The sequence below is a fragment of the Pelophylax lessonae genome (genome assembly GCF_965119305.1).
Source record: "Pelophylax lessonae genome assembly, chromosome: 11".
NCBI classification, from domain to species: Eukaryota; Metazoa; Chordata; class Amphibia; order Anura; family Ranidae; genus Pelophylax; species Pelophylax lessonae.
In genome coordinates, this window is record NC_138778.1 from 74,367,473 (window position 1) to 74,393,985 (window position 26,513).

Here is a 26,513-nt window from a genome sequence, read left to right on the forward strand (position 1 = left end):
TGAAGGTTCAATATTTAGCAACTCACATGGTTGATGATTAAAACAGGCACGAGCGATTCAAAGCCTCACTTTCAGATCACTTTACTGCAGGCTATTCTTCCCGGTCACAATTGCAGACTGACAGTGGTGAGAGTAGGTGGTTCAGAAGATGGTCTATGTGGACAGCTTTACCCCAGATGTCTGCATACTTATGTGTGCCTATTTTAATCATCAACCATGTGAGTTGCTAAATGTTGAACCTTCATTAAATGTAACCGTATTGCTACACTTAGAGGCGCCTCTCATCTCTCTTATATTCTGTAGCTCTGCTAGATTTTGCTTCTAATCCCCTTGGGAAGGCTGCATATTGTGGATGGAGATTTTATGGTTACACAACCTATCACATTGCTATAATCTTTGTATATAGACTATAAACTGAAGGACTTGTGGAACGAATCATCTGAGTTTCCATTATTTCTTATGGGGAAATTCGCTTTGATATAAGAGTGCTTTGGATTACAAGCATGGTTCCAGAACGAATTATGCTCGCAATCCAAGGTTTTACTGTGTATATATATATATATAAATATAATTGAGGCTTGGCTCACCAGCCATTTTCTGGTACTTAGGATCCAGTTTGAATTCTTTCTTCCCGCCAGTTGCAGGCCTCTCCAACAGTTTAGGTGAAGTTCCCCTTCCTAATAGTTCATCCATTTTTAATCGTGCAGGCTTTACGGTAGAGCTGATAAATAAGACATGTATAAACACATGGGAGAAAGTCAAGGATTATACAAAGAAAGAAGAACTCCAGCCTCTATTTACCTCCCAATCCCCCATCCCCATCTCTATTGCTTAAAAATTGCTTTATACATGCCTTTAAAACTGGCCATAGATGGTGTAATGGAACTGCAACCCACACTGTACTTGTGGACTTTTGTCAGTGGGCTTCCTCCCAGTCTTGAACATAGATATCAGATTTTCCCAGCCACCCCATACAAAGCTAGCCAACAACTTAGCTTGTACTGGAATTTCCCAGAATAAGAACTGTTTATTCAAACACATGCACAAAGAGATATACACTGTGGGACAACCCCCCCCCCCCCCCCCAAGCAGCCAATCCACATACACATATACATCCCATAATAGGTTGATCTTAAGGCAGACAGAAACAATAGAACAATGGGATACAGGCACTTACCAATAACGAACCCCACCCACCTCACTATATAGCAAGGGTCTATGAGAGACTTCAACAATATTCAAGCAATCTGAAAAGTCAAATTGTTTATCTTTATATATTTCTTGAGGGATATTGTTCAGGAATATTATTGTCCCAAGTGAAAGAGGTCCTTCATTCTTTCAACACAAAACACACATAGAACCAAGGATAACCGGGGTAACACAAAATGTGGTGTGGTTGTACAGCGAGTCTGATTAGTGCAGTTCTTGGTCACCCTGTGCCCTAATAGACACAGGGTGACTTACACATAAGAGGGGGACGGGGAAGCTGGACAAGGAGTTTCCTGACCTCTCTAATGTGATCTGGGCTTCAGGAGCCTCCCACCCAAAGTAACTCCTGTCACAGATGGATCATCTTTTTTGATTAGCCAGCCGGCTGATCATAAAAATACAAATGGATTACCCCATCCACACAAAGCACTTACCGTAAAATCCTTTTTCCTGGAGTCCATTGACAGACGCATCTCTTATGCTTCTTATACCATAGGGTTATGCTGCCCCCTACAGGAGTAGTACTAGGCAGGAAAAAATTCACTGACACGCCTACAGGGGCTGTCCTTCATGGCATAACCCCACACACACTCTGTCACAAGCCAGTTTTGTAGCAAGCAGTAAAAAAAGAAGGCATAAACTATCCCCAGAACAGAGGGGCGGATGCTGCGTCTGTCAATGGACTCCAGAGAAAAGGATTTTACGGTAAGTTCTTACAAAAATCCAGTTTTCTCTATCGTCCATTGACAGATGCAGCTCTTATGGTTTTTATACCATAGGGACGTCCCAAAGCAGCGTAGGCATGAGGGTTGGGAAGAACGCAACCAAAAAAAACAGGTAACGTTTTTCCAAAGACTAAACATAGCCAACTGGGTAACAAACCTCAACCTGGAACCACAGGAGCTTACCCACAGAAAGTAAATATAAACCCCTGAAAGAGAAAAACAAGTCTCTTTAAACAGCAGCTTGCAAAACTTTGTGGCCAAAGGATGCATCCGAAGATGCCAACAAAACAACCTTGTAGAATTTTGTAAAAGTATGCACGGACGACCAAGCCGCTGCCTTACACACCTGAGTAAAAGAGGATGAGGAAAAGCCCAAAAGGCACTCAGTGCTCTGGTAGGACGCGCTGTCACAGGGAAAAGAGGAACCTGACCCTTCAATGAATAAGCCTTACGACCGTCTGCCTAATCCATCTGGATATAGTCGCAACAGACGCAACCAAACCCTTACGAGATCCCTCAGTAAGGCCAAAAAAAAGAGTCTGTTTTCCTAAAGGACTCCGTGGCCAACCGGTAAACTCTGATCGCCGGAACCACATCCAGAGAGTGCAAGGCAATTTCCTTGGGATGCTTAGGCTAAGGACAGAGTGAAGGCAAAACAATGTCTTCATTTAAATGGAAATCAGACATCACCGCAGGAAGAAAAAACAGATCAGGTCGGAGAACCACTTTCATCTCTGTGGACGACCAAATAAGGCGAACGACCGGAAAGCGCCGCCAACTCAGGCACTCTGTGAGCAAAAGTAATAGCCACCAAAAGGCAAACATCTGATATAACAAAGGCAGAGATATGTCCCTATATTCTCAAAAAGAGGCTTTTGAAGAATAGACAAAACCAAAGTCAAATCCTACGCAAGCAAGGGGGATCATCTGGGAGGAGCCATATGACACACCCCTAGAAGAAAGGTGCGAATCAAGGTATTATCAGCCAAGAGGCATTGGAAGTAGATCGCCAAAGCCGACACTTGGCCCTTGATCATGCCCAATGCCAACCATTGCACAAGTCCTTTTTGCAAGAAATCCAAGACCCTAGCCACTGAAAAAAAAGGCAAGGGTGCAATTATTGCGATTAATAAAGATAACTCTTTCTGGAAGTTGCTGTTCTAGCCCTCAGCAGGGTAGGAAGCACAGACTCAGAGAAACCACTATCTCTCAGCACCTGGTCTTCAATAGCCATGCCGTTAAAAACAGCGACCGTAAAGCAGGATGGAGGATTGGCCCCTAAAACAGCAGGTCCTCCCTCAAAGGCAACCACCAGGGAGGCATGGCGACCATCTTTACCAGGTCTGCGTACCAAGACCGACGAGGCAAGTCAGAAGCCACCAGAATCACCGAACATTTTCCACCGCCATCCTGCGGAGAAACCTCGACAACAGCTGTATTGGAGGGAAGGCATAAGTCAGCCAATACTAGCTCCAAGGAGCTACCAATGTGTCTGTGGTGTCGGCCAGAGGATCTCGAACTCTGGCCACGAACCTTTGCACTTCTTTGTTTAGCCGAGATGCGAACAGGTCGACCTTCAGGGTCCCCCAAATGCTGCCTTGTGGTCAGGACCCAGATACAAGGCCACACCAGGGATCTACCTAAACAGACCCCACAGGATAAGGTACCGCTGTACACCCCCCCCCCCCCCGGGCGACAGGCACCAAATATAGAGCCTTCATGCGGGAACAGGGAGGGCAGGGCCGGGATTCTGATAGGCCAGGGGGATCTTTTAGGAGAAGGGGGTCCTGTTAACGCTAGGAGTGGGCCCACATCCCCCCCAGAGGCCACTAGGGACATGGGGGGCTCAGTTTACTCACCATGGACCAGTTTACTCACCATGGACCGGGTGGGCTCCGTTCCAGACAGACCACCTCCCACGCTGAGTGGGGGTGCTGCCAGCCAAGGGGCACGCTGCGACTCAGGGCGTTCCAGGTTGATGCATCCCGTCGAGACATCCACTCGCAGGCTCGTCCCCGTCCACAGGGGCTCTGTCGTGGTGAAGCCTAGTGTGGGACTAGAACCTGCTCACACTCATTGGCCAGGTTGGGAGACCGCAAGGATCTAGATTATCCAGTGCGAAAACTCAGCCCGCTGTCGCTTGTAGTTCACCAGGAGAATCCCCCTGACAATAGCTAGCATAGTGAGTAAAGAGAAATTAACAAAATAATTCTTAAAAGAACAAAAAAAACTGAGAACGAAGTCCCAGCAGGAAACCTAGGTCCTACTTCTTCACTAGGCCGCAAGAAACTGGCTTGTGGCAGAGTGTGTGTGGGGTTATGCCGTGAAGGACAGCCCCTGTAGGTGTGTCAGTGAATTTTTTCCTGCCTAGTACTACTCTTGTAGGGGGCATATAACCCTATGTTATAAGAAGCATAAGAGCTGAGTCTGTCAATGGACGATAGAGACATTTTCCAACTTAGCCATTCTAATGATTGACTTCTCACAAAATGAAGAGGGCATTAAGAAACCAAAATTACGCCGGTCTCTGCTGAACTGGCTGAATTTCAATCCATCTATGTCCAACTTTATCCTACAAGCTTCTGGCCAGACTGGTGACATCACAGGCCCTCCTTCTATGTGGGTGATAATAAGCTACTAGACTGAACAGCACTCACTAAATGATGTGCAAATGTGGTTCAGACCAGGAGTACTGTAAGCCTAGGCTGCATGATGATGCTACCACTGAGAGTTTGTCATAGGCAGCCCGGGCTCAAAGGATGTAGGTTGAATGACACTAGCTCTCATTAAATAAAAAGGAGATCCAGAGGCCAGCTGCTGAGGCGGGAGCAGTGGGCATCAATAAACACAGAGAGTTGAGCAGGAAGTTTTTTTTTTTTTACAGGAAGAGAATTATTAAAAAAATGAAAGTGGAGTTTAATCTTTAACTAAAGGCAAAACTTTAGTTAGATTTTAGAACCCCTGTCAGGTTTTTACTGCCGTTCGGGAGATTCACCCTCTCTATTTGTCCTACTTATCATTGAAAGTGAAAGTATGCGAAAAACAGAACATTTTGGGTTGTCCCTAGAAAAGTAATAGAGGGGAATCTCCCAATGGAGACACTAGTTCTGGTGATCTGGGGGCCATTGGTTTGCAGGGATTTCCTCTCACTTCCCGTTTTGGCTAAGGGGCAGGAAGTTAAGGTAAATCTCCCCAATGGGACACAGATGGCAAAAAAGAAAACAAAATGACAGGGGTAAAACCCTCCATTACACTATCCAACAAGGAAAAAAAAAAGTTTTGCCTATAGTTCTACTTTAAGAAATGCTTTAAGAAATATGTAACAGCATTTATGTGATGTGCTTAAAAAAATAATCTTTTTATTAACAGAAATACACAAGGATCAATTATCAGCCATGAAAGGCAAATCGATATGAGTAAAAAAATATATATATTGCTCTGGGTTGTATGCAAATACACGTATGTAAGTGTTTCAGTTTTGGATTTACTGATCTTCCAATTTTTTCTGCAGAGTTAAAAAAAAAAAAAAAAAAAGCATGCCCTCCAAACTTCCTAGGAAGAAAACTCAGCATACCTGGCATTTAAACAGGTGCACCATAGCAATATGACTATGACAACACAAGCCCCATACTATATTTTATGCTATAAAGAACTACATTAATCAAGAAGAGATTTTGTTTTACAACGTAATTTTTTTGTCCTCTGGTCCTGTGGCACACTCCATAATCCAATCTCTCTGCATTTCTCATAAATTTTGCCCATAAATATGGTTCCAAACTTCAGAAGGAAGCAGTATTCTTCTAACCACCTGGCTTTCCTGGACTAGACCACTGTTGACATTTAATACTAACCCCTGGATTGAATAACTGCACATCAGGAAAATGCTGGTTTTTGAAAGTTTGGTCTAATTTTTTGGTCCCCCATTTTAAATATATGACCATTTTACAGAAGACTGTCCCTTAGTCTTACCTGTCTACTTTCTGAGAACTTTGTGGTCCATCGCCAAATCCCAAAGCATCCATGATATCATCTCCATCCTCTTCAAAGTTCAGGTCATCCTTTCTTCGAGTCCCTAGGTGTGGTCTGGATTGGGTTCTTGTTGGGCTGACAACTGGTGGGTCTGCATAAAGTCCATTTAAAACACAAGAGAGAATGGCAAAAAATTGCCAAAAAAACGCCAACCATTAGAACTGGATATATAATGAGGTGAAAAAATATTCCACTTGCTCTATTTGCATTATACATTGTGACAAACTTTTGTAAGAACTTGGGGTCTCAGACGCAACCCTTTTACAGTAAAATATACAAGCATACATCCTCACTTTCAGGGTAAGTTATTCTGATTATAGAAGAACTGCTTGGGAGATGGTTTCCAATGAAGCTGGTGATGGGGGTTAGTATGTTTAAAGTCGGCCATTAATGGATTGCATCTCGGCCGATTCAGCAAGGTATGGTTGAGATTCAAACCATCTATCCAAAGGCTGGTTGTACCGAAATCGATCCATCAATCAACTATGGTAGAACCAGCCTATCAGCTTTTTTACATGCGATTACTGCCAACAGATTTTATTGCTGAAAGTAATCATTGTGTCCTGCTGGCAGGGAAGGCTCCTCCACCGACAGAACACAATAGCACTGCGAGAGCATTTTCCCCAGCAACTACGACTCTTACCCAACAATGAACGCCTTTTTTTTGCTCCCTCTTGGTCTGTTGTGGGGGAGAGGACCTGTCTGACCTATCAAGTATCGATAAAGCTTATTGCCCAGCAGAGTGTGGGTTATATGTTTGTATGCCCGAAGAAGACAAGGCGGGTCCCAGAGAGCCTGTGTACCTCCGGCTGGCTACTGTATATAATTGCTTGAAGTAGTATCATTTACACACATACCTACTGCAGTTGATCCTTCATTTATTGACCACATTGAACAGAGGGATGCAGTGATAAAATTTGAACTGTGACAGTTTGCTGGAAGACTCATCTCTCACACGCGCTTCATATGTGTAGAGCATTTTGGCTTAAGTGCATGACTGTTTGATTAACATGGATTTTAAAAGGACAACCTAGCGTCTCTCTGGACTGGCTCTTGAAAATAACATCAAGGATAGAAAAAGTGGCAATAGCATACATCTTCGTCAGTGGAAGAAGCAAAAAGGAAGAGACTGAAGGCTTTTTGCACTCTGTTAAAAAATGTCCTTTAAATTTACTAAACAAATGGGGGAAAAGCACTGAAAGGTATTGCTCCTGCTGCTTCCTGCTCGTCCTGGGTAACAAAGAACTCTGGGAATGCATTTCCAGAGAGAAAATCCTTCCCTTGCATGAGCCAGCAATGAGCCTGAAAAGCCCCCATGCAGAAAATAGCACTGATGAAGTAGGTGGTGGCATAACCCAAAGGGTTAAAGCGGAACTTTACCCAAAAGGGGGAAATTCTGCTCTCCCTCCTCCCCCCTTTACCTTGGCACATAATTTTATTAAGGGGGGGGGGGGCGGGTACCTGGTTTTGACAGGTACCTGCTCCCACTTCCGGTAGGATCGTCAGGAATAAACACTAGCGATAATCGCATGTAAAATCTGGCAGGCTGGTTGTACCCAAGTTGATCAATCGATCAACTTGGTTGAATTTATCTTACCGGTACATGGTTTATTCAAAAACAAAAAAAAAAGAGAAGATAGCTGCGCTCAATACATGAACAGATGCAGGTTGCCCGTACAAAGGTAATATCAGACCAAAAAGCAATAAATAATATAGTACAGCACCAAACTTCCAAATAAATGAATATATAGGAGAAAAAGACTAAACATAGTCCATAAAGTCCGTGAGGCCAGGTGCTGAAGTGCAGGGATGAATACACAAAGATTCCAACACCATAAATAAGAACATAATCCTGACGATTACCACGTGCTCATGTACAGTGATTCCCTTACCGGAACATAAGACCCCCTGTTAAGGAAGGTCAGCCAAGCATGGAACATGGAGATAACCACCAGGATAGGGTCCACTCTAAGGTCCAGCACCGGATCCACCACGGTACTTCATCCAGAGTAATATATCCTCATATTTTCAGATGTCACAGATAATAAATGATAATATCCCTCCAAAGACAAATGAGGCTCAAATAGTGAAGTATGCACATTTATTTGAATATAAAAGCCAAGTAAAAAACTCACATGACATCTGTATGATAAAGGCATGTAGTTACAATCGCCGCGGCTGGAGGCGTGTCTGCATGAGGGCTGGCGTGACTGACATGTTTCGTCTTGCCATCAGACGTTGTCAAAGGCAACCCCTCAAGTGGATATAGGAGGAGTCCCCTGTAGTGCATTTGCACATCTTCCCCAGCAAGGAGTGTTATCTCCAAGGGTTAGAAGGGCTGGATTCATCTCTTTTTCATGGATAGTGTAGGACCCACTGATAATGGGGTACTTTGACGCAGTAGTGGGCTTGAGCACGATATGGCCATATGGTGGGACCAAACCCCCATTTTTATTTATGGACTCTCTTCAGATTTGGTAGTAATTTCTTTTGCATTTGCGCGCTATTCTTTTTTAATATACATGTCTTTTGGTTCATAGCTGCAGCAGCTTTGGAAATACATGGGTACGCTCCCCCAAACTTTTTGCCAATTTAAGAATGTGCTCCTAATGACTCGCTAGGTTTATAAAAAGATACCGGTCCATAGAATCTCTTTCTTTCATTCAAACCTTACCATCATGGGCAAGACCAAAGAGCTGCCAAAGTATGTCAGGGACAAGACTGTAGATCTGCACAAGGCTGGAATGGGCTACAAGACCATCAGCAAGAAAGCTTGGCGAGAAGGCGACAACGTTTGGAGCGATTATTGTCCAATGGAAGAAAAACAAAATAACCATCACCCTTGATCTGGAGCTACAGGCAAGATTTCGCCTCATGGGGGTAAGGATGATCATGAGAAAAGTGAGGAATTAGCTTAGAACTACACAGGAGGAGCTTGTCAATGATCTCAAGGCGGTTGGGACCACAGTCCCTAAACAAACCATTGGTAACACAATATGCCACCGTGGATTGAAATCCTGCAGCACCCGCAAGGTCCCCCTCTTCGAAAAGGCACATGTACAGACCCATCTGAAGTTTGCGAACGAACATCTAAATGATTCAGAGAAGGATTGGGAGAAAGTGCTGTTGTCAGATGAGACCAAAATTGAGCTCTTTGGCATTAACTCTACTCGCTGTGTTTGGAGGAAGAAAAATGCTGACTATGACCCTAAGAACACTATCCCTACAGTCAAGCATGGAGGTGGAAACATTTTTGGTGCCGTTTATCTGCTAAAGGTACAGGCCGTCTATGCCACATTAAGGGGCAATGGACGGGGCCATGTATTGTAAAATCTTGGATGAGAAGCTTTTTCCTTCAACCAGAACACTGATGATAGGTCGTGGATGGGTCTTCCAGCATGACAATAAATCAAAACATACCGCCAAGGCAACAAAGGAGTGGCTCAAGAAGAAGCACATGAAGGTCAGGGAGTGGCCTAACCAGTCTCTAGACCTTAAACCTATAGAAAATTTATGGAGGGAGCTGGAGCTGAAACTTTAATTTGCCAAGCGACAGCCAAGGATTTAGAGAAGATCTGTAAAGAAGAGTGGACCAAAATCCCTTCTGAGATGTGTGCAAACCTGGTAACCAACTACACGATAGGACTTACCTCTGTGCTTGTCAACAAGGGTTTCTCCACCAAGCACAAAGTCATGTTTTGCTTGGGGATTAAATACTTATTTTAATCACTGAACTGTAACTCAATTTACAGTATAACATTTGTATCAAGTGTTTTTTCTTGATTTTTGGTTGATATTCTGTCTCTAAAATTTAAAATACACCTATGATAAACATTAAAAGACCCTTTATTTTTTTGTAAGTGGGCAAACTTACAAATTCTGCAGGGGATCAAATAATTATTTTCACCACTGTATCTGTGTTAATGTCTTTCATTATTTCCTATGTTTGGATTTAAAGAAAAGTCACTTTGGAATTCTTTTATACGGTCATCTGGCATTTTCCCCGTGTTATCACAGAGGCAGATTAATAGAAAATGGTTCCTATGCATATGACATGCAACAGACAGATAGACAAGGTTTCTTAAACCTTTCTGCTACATTTTTATTTCTGCAGATTCCTTACCATTGGTCTTTGCTGATACAGCTTCTGATTGTACTGGGGCAGATTCCGACTTGGCACTTGTAGCTTTTGACTTCTTAGGAAGACTAGCATTTTCATCAGGCAGAAGACCCTCAAGTGGGTCATTTAGGTCTTTAAACACAAGTACATAAATACAAAAAAACATTTAAATAAAAAATAAAACAGAATGACTGAGTGAAAATTTAACTTTATGAACCCACAAGAACAGTGATAGAATTTTCACCATATCAATACAAGATTAGCACATCATCACTGTGCTTTGCATGGTCATAAACATGTGCGTAAACATGCATGGTCATAAACACTGCATGTGTCACATTAAGTCTTAAACCAGTATTATTTAACTACTTGGGTTTTCTGGATAATGTCTCAAGATAAGGGATTGTTTTATAACTAAGACTTCTAATTCTTTGATACATTTAAAATCACATTAATAAAATATACATTTAAAAGATATCATCTAAACTGTTTTACAGTTTTTCTCACAATAAATGTGCAAACCTCTTAGTTTTTGTACTAGCATTTCAGAACTGCTTTTGATGCAGCCCCACATTAGTTCTCAATTAGAGTTAAGGCTAAACTCCACACCACGTGTAACCTGCAACACGCCAAAAGGTCCCATGGGCTACTTTGCTGCATGTAGAGAAGCCCATTGAAACCAACAGGCTGCCCGCTGTGTGTCATGGGAAAAATGTGCCAAAAAATGTGCACTACTTCCACTGCACTAGGTGTGAATGTGGCCTGAAAGAGAAATTGGTTTGTTTACACAAAAACAAGGAGGCTTCATTCACATCTGTACGGTTCCAAACGCATAGCATAGTGCACAGAAAATATGTGCTTTGCCTTGCGTTTCAGAAAAGCGCTGCAAATGCACTAAAAAACACAGTAAAAAAAGCCCCACGCTCAGCTCTAAAAAAGTTCTGGAGCTTCTTTGGAGCAACTGTTGTGCATAGGGCAGTCTATTAAAGTGAATGAGCTGCGCTGTGCCCAAAGAGCGAACACGCTCCAAAAAAAGCTCCCAGAGATATGAATGGGGCTTGACATCTAAAAGTTTGCATCCACTCCCTTCAATGTACTTGTATAAAGCTGCCCATACACTATGCAATCTAATTGTACAATTTCCTTTAGATCTACCATCAACTAGGTAGTGTAAGGGCCTGCCTGATTGTATACAGAGTGAATGGATAGATAGATGGGTCCTCTTATTCCATAGTTCTGGCAAATCTAAAGGAAAATATACAGAGTATGTTCGCTCAGCTCACATAGTGCAGCCTATTCACTTGACACTCAACAATCACCCCAAAGAAGCTCCAGTACTTTTTTTTTAGTGCAGAATGTAGTGCCTTTTTTACTGTGGTTTTTGGTGTGCTTGTAGAGCTTTTCTGAATCTCAAGGGAAAGCACGCATTTTCTGTGTGGTTTGCTATGTGCTCGGAAATGCACAGATAGTTAAATCTTTAGTCAGGTTGAAAAAAGACAAGTCCATCCATTTCAACCAATGAAGCCTCGTTTTTGTGTAAAAAATAAGCTTTTTGTAGGATCTTACCGTAAAATCTTTTTCTTTGATGTCCATTGACAGACGCAGCCTCATCTTCATGAGCTGTGTGGGTTATGCTGCCACCTGCAGGAGTAGTCTAGACAGTACATAAGTACAAAGATATTACATATACACGCCCACAGGGCTGTCCCTCCAGACATAACCCTCACAGACACAGCCCAGCACATCGGTTTAGTTGCAAGCAGTGAAGACAAAAAACCATCCCCATCATCCCCATTAGATGGGCGGGTGCTGCGTCTGTCAATGGACATCAGAGAAAAAGATTTTATGGTAAGATCTTACAAAAATCGTATTTTCTCTTATCGTCCATAGACAGACGCAGCCTCATCTTCATGAGCTGTGTGGGACGTCCCAAAGCAGCATAGGCATGAGGGGTGGGAAAAACACAACCAGAAAGTAACGTAAATTCCAAAAGGCTAAACCTAGCCAACTGAGTAACATGAAGCTCAACCAAACAACATGAGCTCACCCAGGTAAAAGACCCCTAAGAGAATAAGAAAAAAAAATTCTCTTATGAAACAGCAGCCTGCAAAACCTTGCGGCCAAAAGAGGCACCTGAAGAAGCCAAAAAATCCACCTTGCAAAATTTTGTAAAAGTGTGTACAGACGACCAAGTTGCTGCCCTACAAACTTGTAGAACAGAGGCCTGATGGCGAAAAGCCCAAGAAGCACTCAGCGCTCTAGTAGAATGCGCTTTCACAGGGAAAGGAGGAACCTGACCCTTGAGTGAATAAGCCTCAACAACCGTCTGCCTGATCCATCTCGAAATGGTCGCAGCGGACGCAGCCAAACCTTTGTAAGGACAAAGAGAGAGTCCGATTTTCTAAAGGACTCAGTAACCGTCAGATAAACCCTTATCGCCCGGACCACATCCAGAGAGTGCAAGGCAATCTCTGAGATGTTTAGGCTTAGGACATAAGGAAGGCAACACGATGTCTTCATTAAGATGAAAATCCGACACCACCTTAGGGAGAAAAGACGGTTTTGGCCGGAGGATCACTTTATCCTTGTGGATTACCAAATAAGGCGAACGACAGGATAGGGTCGCCGACTCAAACTCTGCGAGCAGAAGTGATAGCCACTAGGAAGGCAGCCTTCTGTGACAAGGAAAGCAGAGACATCTCCCTAATATCCTCAAATGGAAGAACAGACAAAACCAGATAGAGATCCCACGGTGGCAACAGGGATCTCCTCGGAGGAGCCAGATGATGCACCCCCTGGATGAAAGTGCCAATCAAGCCATTAGTAGCCAACAGACGATGTAAGTAATTAGCCAAGACCAACACCTGGCTGAGCGCTGCTCAACCCCTTTTTGTAAAAAGGCCAAAACCCTAACTACATAAAACAAGCGAGGGTGCAGTTGCAGCGATTCACACCATGAAATGTACGATTTCTGCGTACGATGATAGATCTTCCTAGAAGTCGACTTCCTGGACTTCAAAAGAGTCGGAATCACAGAGTCAGAGAGACCTCAATCCTTTAATAACTTGCTTCCAATAGCCAAGCTGTTAAAGCCAGCGCCTGTAAAATAGGATGGAAGACCAGTCCTTGAGATAGTAGAGGAAAACGCCATGAAGAATCCACAACTATTTTTATCAGCTTTGCGTACCAAGACTGCCGAGGCCAGTCTGGTGCCACCAGAACAACCCGAATCCCTTCCATCGCCACCTGGCGAAGAAACCGCGGCAGGAGTACAAGCGGAGGAAAGGCATAAATCAGCCAATACTGGCTCCAAGGAGCCACCAGAGCATCTGTGGCATCGGCCAGAGGATCTCGAGACCTGGCCACAAACCGCTGAACTTTTCTGTTGAGACGGGGCGCAAACAGATCCACGTCCGGGCTCCCCCCCCGGACACACAGGAGATGAAACACCTCCGGATGAAGGGACCATTCCCCTTGATCCAACACCTGACAACTCAGGTAATCCGTCAGCCAATTCTCCACACCCGGAATGTGGACTGCGGAAAGAGCCAGAACATTGGCCCCCACCCAAATCAGAATCTCGGCCACCTCCTTGGCCACCAGAGCACTCTTGGTGCCCCCTTGAGGACTGATGTTAGCCACGGCCATGGCATTGTCCGACTGAATCCAAACCCGAGAGGCACGTAGCCGACTAGTCCAGTGAAGCAGGCAGACCTTGATCGATCTCAGCTCCAGAATGTTGATCGGCAAGGAAGACTCGTCTGACGCCCAAATCCCCTGGGCACAGAGCTTCCCCAGCACTCCACCCCAGCCTGACAGGCTAGCGTCCATGGTGACCACCGTCCAAAACACTGGCAGGAAGGACTTGCCCTTGAAAAGGACAGGAGACTGGAGCCACCAAGAAAGAGGCGCCTTTGTAAGCTGGCTCAAGCGAATCTTCTGGTCCAACGACCGAGGATCTCTGTTCCATTTCGCCAGAATCTCCTTTTGCAAGGGTCTCCAGTGAGACTGAGCAAACGGGACTGCTTCGAAGGTTGAAACCATCAGACCCAGTGCCCGCATGCAAGCCCGCAACGAGGACTGATCGGTCTCCATCAGGAACCTGACTGCTTTTTGCAACTTCTGAAATTTGTCCAGGGGGAGAAAGACTCTCGCCAGAGCAGAGTCGAGAGTCAGCCCCAGATAAGTGACCAGTACTGAAGGCGTCAGAGCAGATTTTTTTTAAATTGATCGTAAACCCAATTTCCTGAAGGCTCTGAATCGTGATAGAGACGTTGCCCAGCAGATCTGAGTGGGAGTCTGCTCGCAACAGGAGATTGTCCAGATATCCCACAATTGAGATACCTCGCTGACGTAACAAGGCCAGCACTGGGCCCAGGACCTTGGTAAATACTCTGGGAGCCGAGGCAAGACCAAAGGGTAACGACACAAATTGAAAGTGCAAAGCGGAGGATCGCTGGTGTCCCTTGAAAATGGGGACGTGGAGATATGCATCTTTGAGGTCGATGGAGGCCAGAAAATCCCCTGATTTAAAGATGCCACCACTGACTGAATGGACTCCATTCAAAACTTCTGCACTCGCACAAAGAGGTTCAAAGCCTTGAGGTCCAGAATTGGGCGCACCTTGCCCTCTTTTCTGGGCACCGTGAACAGGGTTGAATAGAAACCTTGAGAGCGTTCCTGCTGAGGAACCGGCACAATCACCCCTTGAGACAGGAGATCTTGTACAGCCTCCCGCAGAGCCTTCAAACACTCTGGAGACAGGTGAAGATTTTACTGAAAAAACCTGTCCCCTGGCCGGGACCAGAATTCGATCTTGTACCAGGATCAAATCAGCTCGTGAACTCAATCATCCTGAATGAATGAAGTCCAGGGTTCCTGAAAGAAGCGCAGGCGTCCTCCCACCCCTGACCCGGGTGAGGGCACCCCTTCATGCTGAAGAAGAGTACCTGACTGACCGGCCTTGGGCTTGCCCCAATGCTTTTTAGCTCCTCCAGAAGCTCTGAATGGCTTACCTTTTTCTTGCGCCCCGGAGGCATGAAAAAAAAAAGCTTGTTAGCAGAAAAAGAAGGACCCCACTTAGTACGGGGTCTTACTCTTGGAGGATTGAGGAAGAAGAGTACTCTTCCCGCCAGTCAAGCCCTTGATCAACTCATCCAATGAGTTGCCAAATGCTCTCCCAGAAATGGAAGGCCAGCTAGGGCCTTCTTAAAAGAATGGTCAGCTGACCAGCTCTTCAGGCAAACCATGTGTCTCAAGGCAATGCCCACGGCCGAAACCCTGGCCACCAGGGGAGCTGCATCCATACACGCATCACACAGGAATACCAGAGCCTGGATCACCTGGTCCAACAGTTCCAGCTGTTCTGGGAGTCCAAAGACTCCCGCAAACCCCTACTCCACTCTGTCACCGTCTGTGAGACAGACACAAACAACAACCACACGTGAAGATGGCGGGAAAGGGATTCCACCCGCCTGTCCACTGGGTCCTTAAAGACCGCAGAATCTTCCATAGGCACAAGGGGAGATTTGTTTAATCTGGAGACAGGATGGCCCACTTTAGGTTGCTCCGTCCAATGGTTGGAGACCTTTTCAGCAAAAGGTTACCAGCATTTAAAGCACTTTCCCACAACTAACACGTGCTTAATGCGCCGCCATTTGTCATTCACAATATTGTGAAAAGTGTCGGGACAAGGGAAAACCTTCCCAGCACCCCAGGAAGAAGTCAGCTGTGACGAAACGCGTGCACGCTGACGTCACCCACATAACCCGGAAGGATGGGCGGATTTGCTGGCCAGTGGCTTTGATTTTTTTACGCTGCACTATTGTAAGTGTAAGTGTATTTTCTTTTATAATAAAGCTTATTTAATGGTTTTACACTATGGAGCCTCCACTGTTTTATATTCCATGAAGGCTGCCTTATTCATCTGTGGACCCGTGAGGTTAGTACTAGTGTTGTCACCTAGGTGACACCTACGGCTTGCACATTCAGAGTCGTGGACATCTCCCCAGGTTTACCATGGTCAATTGGAATCTGGCTGCTCCCTCTGCCTTGATGTTTACAAGCTCTATATTAATTAGCCTCTGGTAAGCAGAATTGATATTGGTGGCGGATTGAGCACCTGCGGTGGATTTATTGCACAGTTCATTTATTATCACACACTGTGTTACTGTGTTATTTGTGGACTTTTATTTGAGATTATTCACATATTCATTTATTTTCTTTATATAATCGATGTATTTGATTATTACTGTGTATTCAGATATTTTATAATTTTTCTCATTTCTTTTATGTATTGCATCTATTAATGATTATCACTGCATTTTTGAACATCCCAGTATCTTAATTTATAGCATTGTATTAATTGGGACAGTTTTTGGTTTACCTTTATTTATTTGCATGTAATCAAATCTTCATTTGAACACCTTTTTTTAGAGTGATCAATTCATTATTGGTCACCCAATTGATCACTTAGCGCAGCTTGTTTATTATTAAAGTGAAAACCTTGCCAGCTTTTGGAGACTTCTGGGAGCCAAAAGCCAATCGCGTCCCTGCTCGCGTGGGCTCATCAGCCAATTTTAAAGTGTCCCATACTGAAATAATCAGGGCTTCCATTAAAGCGCGTTCCCAAGCTGCAGTTGAAGAAGAAAGGTCCTCTTCACCATCTGACTGCGAGGACAGTGACCCCTCAGGAAGGGGAGCATCCAGGGCAACTGCATCATCCTCTGAATCAGAGGACACCTCCTTAGACTGAGAAGGCAGCGGCCGTTTTCGGCTATCAACCTCTTTCATGACTAAATCAACCTTTGTCGCCAGGCTTTCCAGAGCTGCTGAAATCGCGGCCAGCGACTGATCTGGACTGTCCGGGAGTCGCACAGAACGGGTCTAAAAGGGAAATCACAGTTTGGGGACTCCATATTGCAAGTTGCAAAAAACGGAGTACTGGCGCTTTAAGAAGCGCTGATCGCAGCGGTCTGCAGAGATCCCCTTTTAACTAAACTAACAGCAGAGCATGCAGGGATATGTCTGCAGGGACCCCAGTACTGTACCACCTCAAATAAAGCATCCTCCTGATCGTTCCAGCAGCATGCAGAAGAGATACAAAATGACCTCGGCCAGCAGCAGTAAACAGAGCACAGGAAGTGATCTCGTCTGAGTGAAAGGTCACGCCCATACAGTTTCAATAGGAAGCTCAGGGAAAATGGCTGCCCCATACAAGTCTATGGGGAAAAAACTACATTATTATAACAAAAAGGACAATCCGCGCAAACAATAAAATTCTAAAAAAGCGATATGCAAGCTGGACACCGACCCAGGTACATTATAAAGAGCCCATACAGAGATGTACCAAAACAATGGTGCAGTGCAAATCTTAACTAAGCATAATGTAAATGAAGAAACAGTCCATATAGGAATGGTGAAATCCTGAGATCCAAAACAGAAAGATATGTATAAATGATAGGCAAAGTCCATACAGAGTGCTGAAGAAAAAGCAAACAGTGATGATCCCCTTCACCAAAAGCACACATATGCACTCACCCCAAAACTAGACCTCTGTGTTACCAGCGAGTCAAATGGGCAGGGACATAAGAATGCCAAATCATCCAGTGTATATCAGCAGCAAGGGTAATGAAACCTCCTGGGTGCCACAGCTCAGATTGACCGTGATCCAAAGATATACATAAAGGAGAGAGACAACTCTAAGTGTAGACTGTATAAGGTAAATAATTTATTAATAAGGTAATCACACTTACAATGTTGTAGTAAAATGTGGGTGTATGAGTAAGCAATCCGATCCAATCACGGCAAGATATAAGCAGATGGTACCGCGGTCTCCAGTAGGGTCAAGCGAGCCGCACGGTACTCGGAAAAGCAGCAGGTGATGTCAGATTGAAAGTATAAGATTTCCGCGCTTATGGACAAGGAAAGAAAAAGGCTGCAGCCGACCCCAAAATATAGCCCGAGAGCTATATCTAGATATATGGGAAAAGGTGAGGTAAGGTGGCGCTGCCTATTTAGTGTGATTGGTCAAATGTGGTACTCACAAAAATAAAAATTAAAAATAAAGTGCTGTAGTGTTGGCTAGTATATAATTGGTTAATCCAGGGTTCTAAAGTGCATATATGAAAGAGCAAAACCAACTTAATAACCAGGGTGAGCCCCTAGTTGGGGTGTTGCTAAGTGTTGAAAAATAAATAAATAAATACCGTGTAAAACCGTGAGAAAATATTATAAAACACAATAAATGTAAGTAATATATACCATGTATACAAAAATGTGATCAGTGTAAAATTACTGCAATAATAAAATATATACTAAAATATGTGCCAATCAAAGTGATCCGTGCAAAGTAATGCAATAATAAATATATATCACAATTGGTGCCAATTTATGCAAATGATGAGTGAATATTGAAAAAAAGTGTATAAAAATAAATATTGTTCATGCAAAAAAACATATAATAATACAATAAATTAGCAGTCCTTTAGTTGCTAGGTGAGGAAGTGATATAAAATCGTGGTATTTCTAGGCAGTGGCAAGCAGTTGTAAAAAATGCTGGTGAGGTGATCCCAGTGATCCAAAACTTGTTTTAGGTGGTGGGTGAGATACACACGTGCACCCCTCCTATTGATACCGCACTCACCGGAGGTATATACCCCTACAGGGGTAACAAGCCTTAGTGTAGTGTCCTCTTAACCAAGGTTATGTGGGATTTCCAGGGGGGAAGGACTCCTTTACCCGGATATTAGGATCTCCTCTTATTAGCCAGTCAGACGGTGATATGAAAAGAAGAAGCGCTAATATAGTGATGTACCATTTAAATTCACTTTATTAGGTAAGGTAAAAGACAGGTACTCACATAAAAACAATATTCGTAGGCATTCAAAGCAGTAGGGGCCGCGAGTCCCTCGTTGGCGGCTGTTTCCGAGACGCTATGCGTGCCAGCGACGGGATCTGCGTTACAGTGGAGCGGAAATGACGTAATCGTGCACAACGCGTTTCGTCAGAGCTGACGTCATCAGGTGCGTGATGTCAGATGTGGTCGACTCCGCCTCCCGTAAGGAAAACTACAACTACATTGCCCACACTTGAGATGGCAGTGCCCACGGCGAGCCATGCGGCCAGGGACCGACACTATAAAGGCCTCAGGATCCACAACAGGAACCAGCAAGCCCAAGATACCATGCCACCCCCCCTCCTCCTCAGGATGCCAGGTGTCCCAGACACATAGCCCCCCGCAGTGACAGGGGGGGGGGGGGAGGGTAGGACACACAGGGGGATCTTTCAGGAGGTACAATCCCATTATCCCCAGGAGAGGGCCCACATCCCCACATCCTTCCCCAAGGGGGGCACATTTACTCACCATACCATGGATCGGGTGGGCTCTGCTTCGGGCAGACTGCCTCCCACCAGAAGTGGGGGTGCTGCCAGCCGAGGGGTACGCTGCGACTTAGGGCATCCCAGGTCGTCGCGTGTGTGCGAGGCATCCGCTCACAGGCTCGTCCCCATCCGGGAAAGGGGCACCACCATTGCTAGGTCTAGTGCGGGACTACAACCTGCTCACGCTCATAGGTCAGGCTGGGGGGACCAGAAGGATCTAGATTAGGCCTGCACGATATTGGGAAAAAAATATATTGCGATATTTTTTTTCCAACGATATATATTGCGATATTGTGGGACCCGTCCTTTATATGGAGAAATATAAAGGAGGTTGGCTGCAGCCCACTTCAGAATATAACCCTGGAAGGGGTTATATAATAGATTATAAAAAGGAAGAGGAAGTGATTGGCGCTGCCAGTATATATGTGAAATACAATAAATAATCTATATTGACATGGTGTGTATAAAAAAAAAGGAAAAGTAGATGTATGTATATGTAGAGGAAAATAAATTATTAATATATAAATCACCTCTGAATTATTAATAATTTATTTTCCTCTACATATACATACATACATCTACTTTTCCCTTTTTGTATACACACCATGTCAATATAGATTATTTATTGTATTTCACATATATACTGCTACTGGCAGTGGTGGTAGGAGGCTGGAGCGGTGGATTAGAAAGGAGCACAGCCGCATACCATACATTACATTACTCACTCGTGCAGGCTGCAGCCCGCCCCACACGTTCAGTGAGTCTCACTCTCCGCCCTAGTTTTCTCAATGGCACATTCAGGGAGCCAATCACGCCGTGAGTAGCGGCACAGCGAACCAATCAGGTGTGCAGGCACGCGTGATTGGTTAGCTGTGCAGCTGCTCACGGCGTGATTGGTTGCCTGAATGTGCCATTGAAAAAACTAGGGCGGAGAGTGAGACTCACTGAACGTGTGGGGCGGGCTGCAGCCTGCATTGGATTGGATGTGTGAGTTCTCCTCCGACCTAACACGGAAGTCTGCGAGTCCTCCTCCGAGTCCCTCCCCCTGCCTATGCAAATATCGTGACCTCGGCGATATGAATATCGCCTACGGCCACAGAACGATAGTCGATATCATATCGACTATCTTTCAGCCCTAATCTAGATCATCTAGTGTGAAGCCCCAGCCAGCATCATTGCTTGTAGATCACAAGGAAGTTCTTCCCTGAACACTAGCTAGCAAGTGAATAAAGAGAAATAAAAGAAAATATTCTGAAAAGAACACAAAAAACTGAGACCGGAGTCCCAGCAGGAAACCTAGGTCCTACTCCTTCGCTAGGCAGAAACAAACTGATGTGCTTGGCTGTGTCTGTGAGGTATGGGCATGTATATGTTAAAACTTTGTACTAACGTACTGCCTAGACTACTCCTTCAGGTGGCAGAATAACCCACACAGCTCATGAAGATGAGGCTGCGTCTGTCAATGGACGATAGAGAAACACCAATTTCACTTTCAGGCCCCATTCACACTTTTTTGGCTAGTTTTTCCTGTGATGTTGGTTTAAATGAGCTGTGATACACATGGCAAAGTAGCTCATGGGACATTTTGGCATTTTGCGGGTTGCACGTTTTTTACTATGCGCTTTGATGCATTTTTCGCTCACTTTTTCATGTGAAAAAATGCATGTTTGCTTCTGTGTTTGGGTTTCTCACCTGGGGTAATGTGATCACCATGATTAAGCGTGATCCAAACCAGCTTTTAGCCCACTGTTGGCTATATCCAACTTCTCCAACCTCCTTCTAGGCTCCTCTCATTACGGATTGTAGTATATATGGATTGATAGATAAGAAAAGCCAATAGAGATTATACCCTTTTTAAACAAGACGACACAGAGAAACCAACGTGGAGCTGGGGGCTAGGTCTGTTTGTGAGGCTGCTGTTCACACTGGAATGACCCAAAAACGATGTATCTTTGGATTGTGAATGCTTGTGTTGGTTTGGTGCTCTGCAAGCACCTGTAAAGATTGAGTACCCTGTGATTTTTTTTTTTTTTTAAATAAATAAAATTTTAAAAAGGGTATAAGCTCTATTGGCTTTTCTTATCTTTCAATCAATATATTGGGATACTACAATCCGTAATGAGAGGAGCCTAGAAGCAGGTTGGAGAAGTTGGATATAGCCAACAGCAGGCTAAAAAGCTGGTTTGGATCACACTTTGTTGCGGTGATCATATTACCCCAGGTGAGAATATTCCTGGGGGGGGGAGAACATCGAGGTGGCACACTATTGTTTTTTTTGCACTGAGAAGGAATTGCATTGCAGGATCAAGCACTGTGTGTTTTTCTTGATTTTTTTATTTTTTCTTTATATTTTCATTGCAAGCAGTCATTTGCATGGACTGTTAAATTGTTATATGGTGATTGCACATTTATGTTGGACAATATTTTACTATATGTTGGACAATCTTTCACTATATTTATGCACTTTTTAATATTATTTTGATATTGTTATATTCTGATTGTATAGTCATTTAGCATTCACATAGCGCAGCATTTATTGTGTATTGCTACTTAGGTCAGCTGGTAAATTCCTTCCTGTGTCACATCCCAAGGTCTGTCCAGGATGTAATGGAGAAGTTAGTTTTTTATACAGCCAGATGAAGGTAAGGTGTGTGTAAAAATATTAGAAACTTTTATTTTTCTGCAAAAGAAGTACATTAATGTTATATTGGTACATAAGGGAGTTGGAATTTAGGAAAAGCTTATCCTTTAAGCTTAGGGAACAAATAAAATGTGGAAGTGAGGGTAAAGGAAGTGATAAGTTTGAAGGGTAGCCTATGGGTAAGGTTAATTTTAACCTGTACTAGGCAAATGAAAAGGTTTAAGATTAGGGAGGCAGCGGAACACGTAGATGTTACCTTATTTTTGGTAACGTTGCCTGCTCTAAAGTGAACCTGTTACTATGTGGGTTCAAGGTAATGTGGTCCTAAATTTTAAAAAGTAAGGATTTGCTAGGTTATAGGGAACATCTAGAAACGTTATTGTGCCTAAGCAAATAACAGTGCTTTTACTGACACATGACTGTGCCTAGACACAACTGAAAAATCAATCTACCAAAACATGTAATCAAACATATTATCCTATAGCAGACATTTGATAGCAATCTAGAAGACTTGTTTCATGGGGATGAACTCCAGGACCAAAGCTAGGGTCTCTATAAATTGAACTGTGGGGTCCTGGGAGGTTGGAAAAGTGTATTATTGGATCTATTCTCTGTGCTCTCTGGCTATATATTGATGGCAATAGATTAGCCCTGCCTTTTAATATAAAAATAATTAAAAAAATAATGCAATCACTTTGCAACAAACAACAACTGCAGTTGAAAAAAATGGAAATGCCTTACGTAATGAAATATCTACATCCTGAGCATCCTCTGACCAGCATTAAAAGCAGAGAAAATAGGTAAGAATCATGTCATCTCATTCACATATTTAGTACACTCATATACAGTATAAATGCATTTAATTACCATCAAAGGAAAATTTCTTGTACTGTCTGGCTTGGCCTGCAGGAGCAGACTGTGGCTTCTTCTCACTCTCAGGAGCAAGGTTTCCTGCAATATGAGAAAAGGTTACAGTATGGAGTTTATGGATTTTAAGGACTTTCTCTTCACTGTTCACATAAACTTTTGTACAGTATTACACTGTTAAAGCAATGTTGTCATAAGTAAAAACAAGTACTAGACCAACAGTTACTGCCTATCCAGTTATAGTCAAGGTAAATTAATCTAACTGGGCTAATAAGTTTCTTTATTTATATTTTGTAAAATCTAGTAAAATCACACCTGGGGAACTTCATATTCAAACCAAAATTACACAGTTTAGTCAATTAGGGATATGTCCAATGCCGTTTTCTCTGATATTGGCTGCAATTGTTATCTCACCAGAAATAGAGAACTGTGTAGCTGGTATATTTGATCAGAACTATTGAAAAGGACAGGTGTTAAAGCAGAATAAACGCTCCAATACTTTACAGCCAAGGAAGCTGCAATCTTAAGTGGGGCACACGCTATAAGCAAATTGGGCGAACAATCATTCAATTTTTGTTGCTTTACAGCAAGTCGGAACTGAGAAAATAATATACGAAAATTCTCGTACAAGAAAGGCTTTTGTTGTTTATGGTTTCTAATCATGCGCAGTCTTTTGTTTCTGATTTTTCTCATAGCAAAATTGTACGAAAACGGTACACATTAAAACAAAAATTGTTCATTCTGTTCCTGTGCGAGAAACATTCTGGAGTTTGTCCCTTCGTAAATTTTCATTCAGAAGGTCGGAATAGACTGTTGGAAATCATGTACACACTATCAGAAAATCATACAATTGGTCCTTGGACGAAAATGTTCTTCAGATTTTCTTAGTGTGTACGAGCCTTTACCCTAGGTTTGATCTGCTGTTGCCATGGTGCTACACAGGGTCAGTTGTAAAAGCAGCCATTTGATGGCTTGACAGTTTGGTTGAGAGCACTGGCAGACAGGGCCAGGACAAGCGGTGGGCAGGAGGGGCGGCTGCTCTGGGCACTGTGGTATCATGTGAGGTGGAGGGGCACCACAAGGAGGTTGTTGGAGAGGGAATTTGGGGGGGGGGGTGGCAAGGGATAAGAACTGTTCTAGAAGGGTGAATTTTAGGAGGTGTGCTAGGAGTGGTGATTTGAGGGGATTTGTGTTGGGAGGGGGTGGAAGGGGGAAAAATATTTGTGGGGTTTATGCTAGAAAAGGTAATATGGTTGGGGGGGGGGGGGGATTTGTGCTAGGATGGGAAATTTCGATGAGGGATTGGTGAGACTTTGTGCTGGAAGGGGGGGATTTGGAGTGGGGGGGGGGATATGTGCTTAGAGGGGAGATTTTAAGGTTATAGGATTTGTACTAGGAGGCTAGGAGAGGGGGGGGGATTTATTCAGGGCATACTGGAGAATGAGAGGATTTGATGAACTTGGGGGGGGGGGGGGGCAAAGATCTGTGTTGTCAAGGGGATTTCAGTAGGGGTGAATCTGTATTGGGAGGAGGGGGAATTAATGCTTAGGGGGTAAGCATGCAAACTTTTTTTTTTGGGGGGGGGGGGGGGTTGCTGACACATAATCCTCATACATCTTGGGGGGGGGGGGGCAATTGGCACGTTCGCCCTGGGCTCTAGATGATCTTGTCCTGGCACTGCTGGCAGATTTAAGTGATCATTCACAGCATACCTTAAAATGTAACGGTTTTGGAAAGCAGTTAAGTTGAAGGGTTTAGTTTTGCTTTAATGCACAATGAATACCCCACCTTGTGTTAATACATGATATTTGAAAAAGGAAGTAAACTTCCATCTTTAAGTTTTACCTATAGATAAGCCTATATTAGGGCTTACATATAGGTAGTGTAAATCTCTCCTAAACATGCACAGTTTAGGAGATTTTTACTTAGCTAGCAGCCGGTTACGTCACTGTAAGTGACGCCATTGCGGCTCTGGCCAGTCACAGAGCTAGAGCCGTGAACCCAGAAGGAAGACTGGATAGAGATGGACCCAGCCTTCAGCGATGGCATTGCATCACTGGAGGACTTCATTTTCAGGTAAGGTTAAAATAATGTGCTAGTAAGAAATGCATACTAGCACATTATGCCTTTGCCTTGCAGGTAAAAAAAAGCGCTTTACAACCACTTTAAGGAAGCTGCTTTGGCCAGGTTTCAGAATCATTGGTGTACATGTAAAGAGCTGTGGATACACTAATAAAAAATTTTTTTTTTGCGTTTGGATTTTACCATTTTTAGTACCAGTCTTGTTTTGAGCTTTTTTGTCACTGGCAGTACTTCGAGTCATCCCAGAATCCTTTGCAGGAGCAGAGTTTGGCTTTCTAGATGCAAATATCTCTGCATCCATATCTTCCAAGTCCTATAAATCAAGGAAAATATATTACACTCCAACTAGTGGTAATTTACAACACACATGGCTAATGAACATTTTACCTTAATGGGAATACATTTATTTTATAATATACAGTATTTATTTTTTATGATTCATGTTTATCAGTTGCAGCTAACAGGTGGTGAGCTTCCTACATCATGGGAGGTGGTCCCATGCTTCCCTCTACCCGAAAGCTATGGCAGCCATAAAAGGAGTGGTTGTGGATCTCTGGAGAGGGGAGTAGGCGATGTCTCTCTTAATCAGCAGTTTACTTAGGCCCTGTTCACACCTGAGCAATTTTCAGCTCGTAAAACACTCATCTCTGAAGTCTCAAAATGCCCAACAAGCAAAACCCCATTCATTTCAATGGCCCCTGTTCCCATATGAGCGTTTTGTCGCCTGAAACAAAACGCCTGAAGATCAAGAAAGTACATGAGCTTCTTTTTTTTGGCAGATTACAAGTGTTTTTGTTAGATGTCTATGCCTGCCTCCAAACGCCTGCAAAAAACACCCAAACAAAAGCCTGAAAAACACCCAAAAAATGGGAAAACGAAAACACCTGAAAACGATACACTCAGGTGTGAATGGAGCCTAAGAGCCGGTTCACACTAATCCGACTCAGTCGCCCTGACTTCGGGCGACTTTGAAGTCGCCCATGAAACGCGACTTCATCGTGGCTTGCAAACGACTTCTCATAATAGAAGTCAATGCAAGTCGCTCCGACTCTGCGAAAAAATAGTGCAGGAACCTTTTTCAAAGTCGGAGCGACTTGAGTCGCTCTGATTAGAATGGTTCCATTGCACAGCATTGGGAGCTACTTGTCAGGCAACCAAGTCGCCTGACAAGTCGGATTAGTGTGAACCGACTCTTATGGTCATTTGTTTACAATGATGTAGAAAAAAAAAACTGAGCAAAAACATCATGCTTTCCAGATCAGTTCACTGTTAGATTTTTTTTCCAATAACACAACTGTAAATGAATGTGCTGGGTTACCTTCAAGCTTTCAAGAATATCCTGTGGATCGGCCTCAGAAACATCATAATCCTGTTTTTAATGAAAGAGAGAGAGTGCATCATTTTCAAGAAAATGTACAGATGTTCTCATCTTGAATTACAAGAGCATTAAGGACCATCT

At 43.7% G+C, this 26,513-nt stretch overlaps 1 protein-coding gene across 1 annotated transcript in view; it reads right to left on the bottom strand.

Moving 5' to 3' along the window:
* Positions 1–26,513, bottom strand: part of FBF1 (Fas binding factor 1) — a gene marked incomplete at its 5' end in the record, with an annotated part of 191,679 nt that overhangs the window by 128,956 nt on the left and 36,210 nt on the right. Inside the window, 7 exons of the mRNA XM_082272785.1 lie at positions 588–721; positions 5,904–6,054; positions 10,087–10,215; positions 22,847–22,876; positions 22,973–23,056; positions 25,238–25,367; positions 26,373–26,423. Of these exons, the coding sequence (XP_082128911.1) occupies positions 588–721; positions 5,904–6,054; positions 10,087–10,215; positions 22,847–22,876; positions 22,973–23,056; positions 25,238–25,367; positions 26,373–26,423 (709 nt within the window). The remainder of the gene's footprint in view (positions 1–587; positions 722–5,903; positions 6,055–10,086; positions 10,216–22,846; positions 22,877–22,972; positions 23,057–25,237; positions 25,368–26,372; positions 26,424–26,513) is intronic.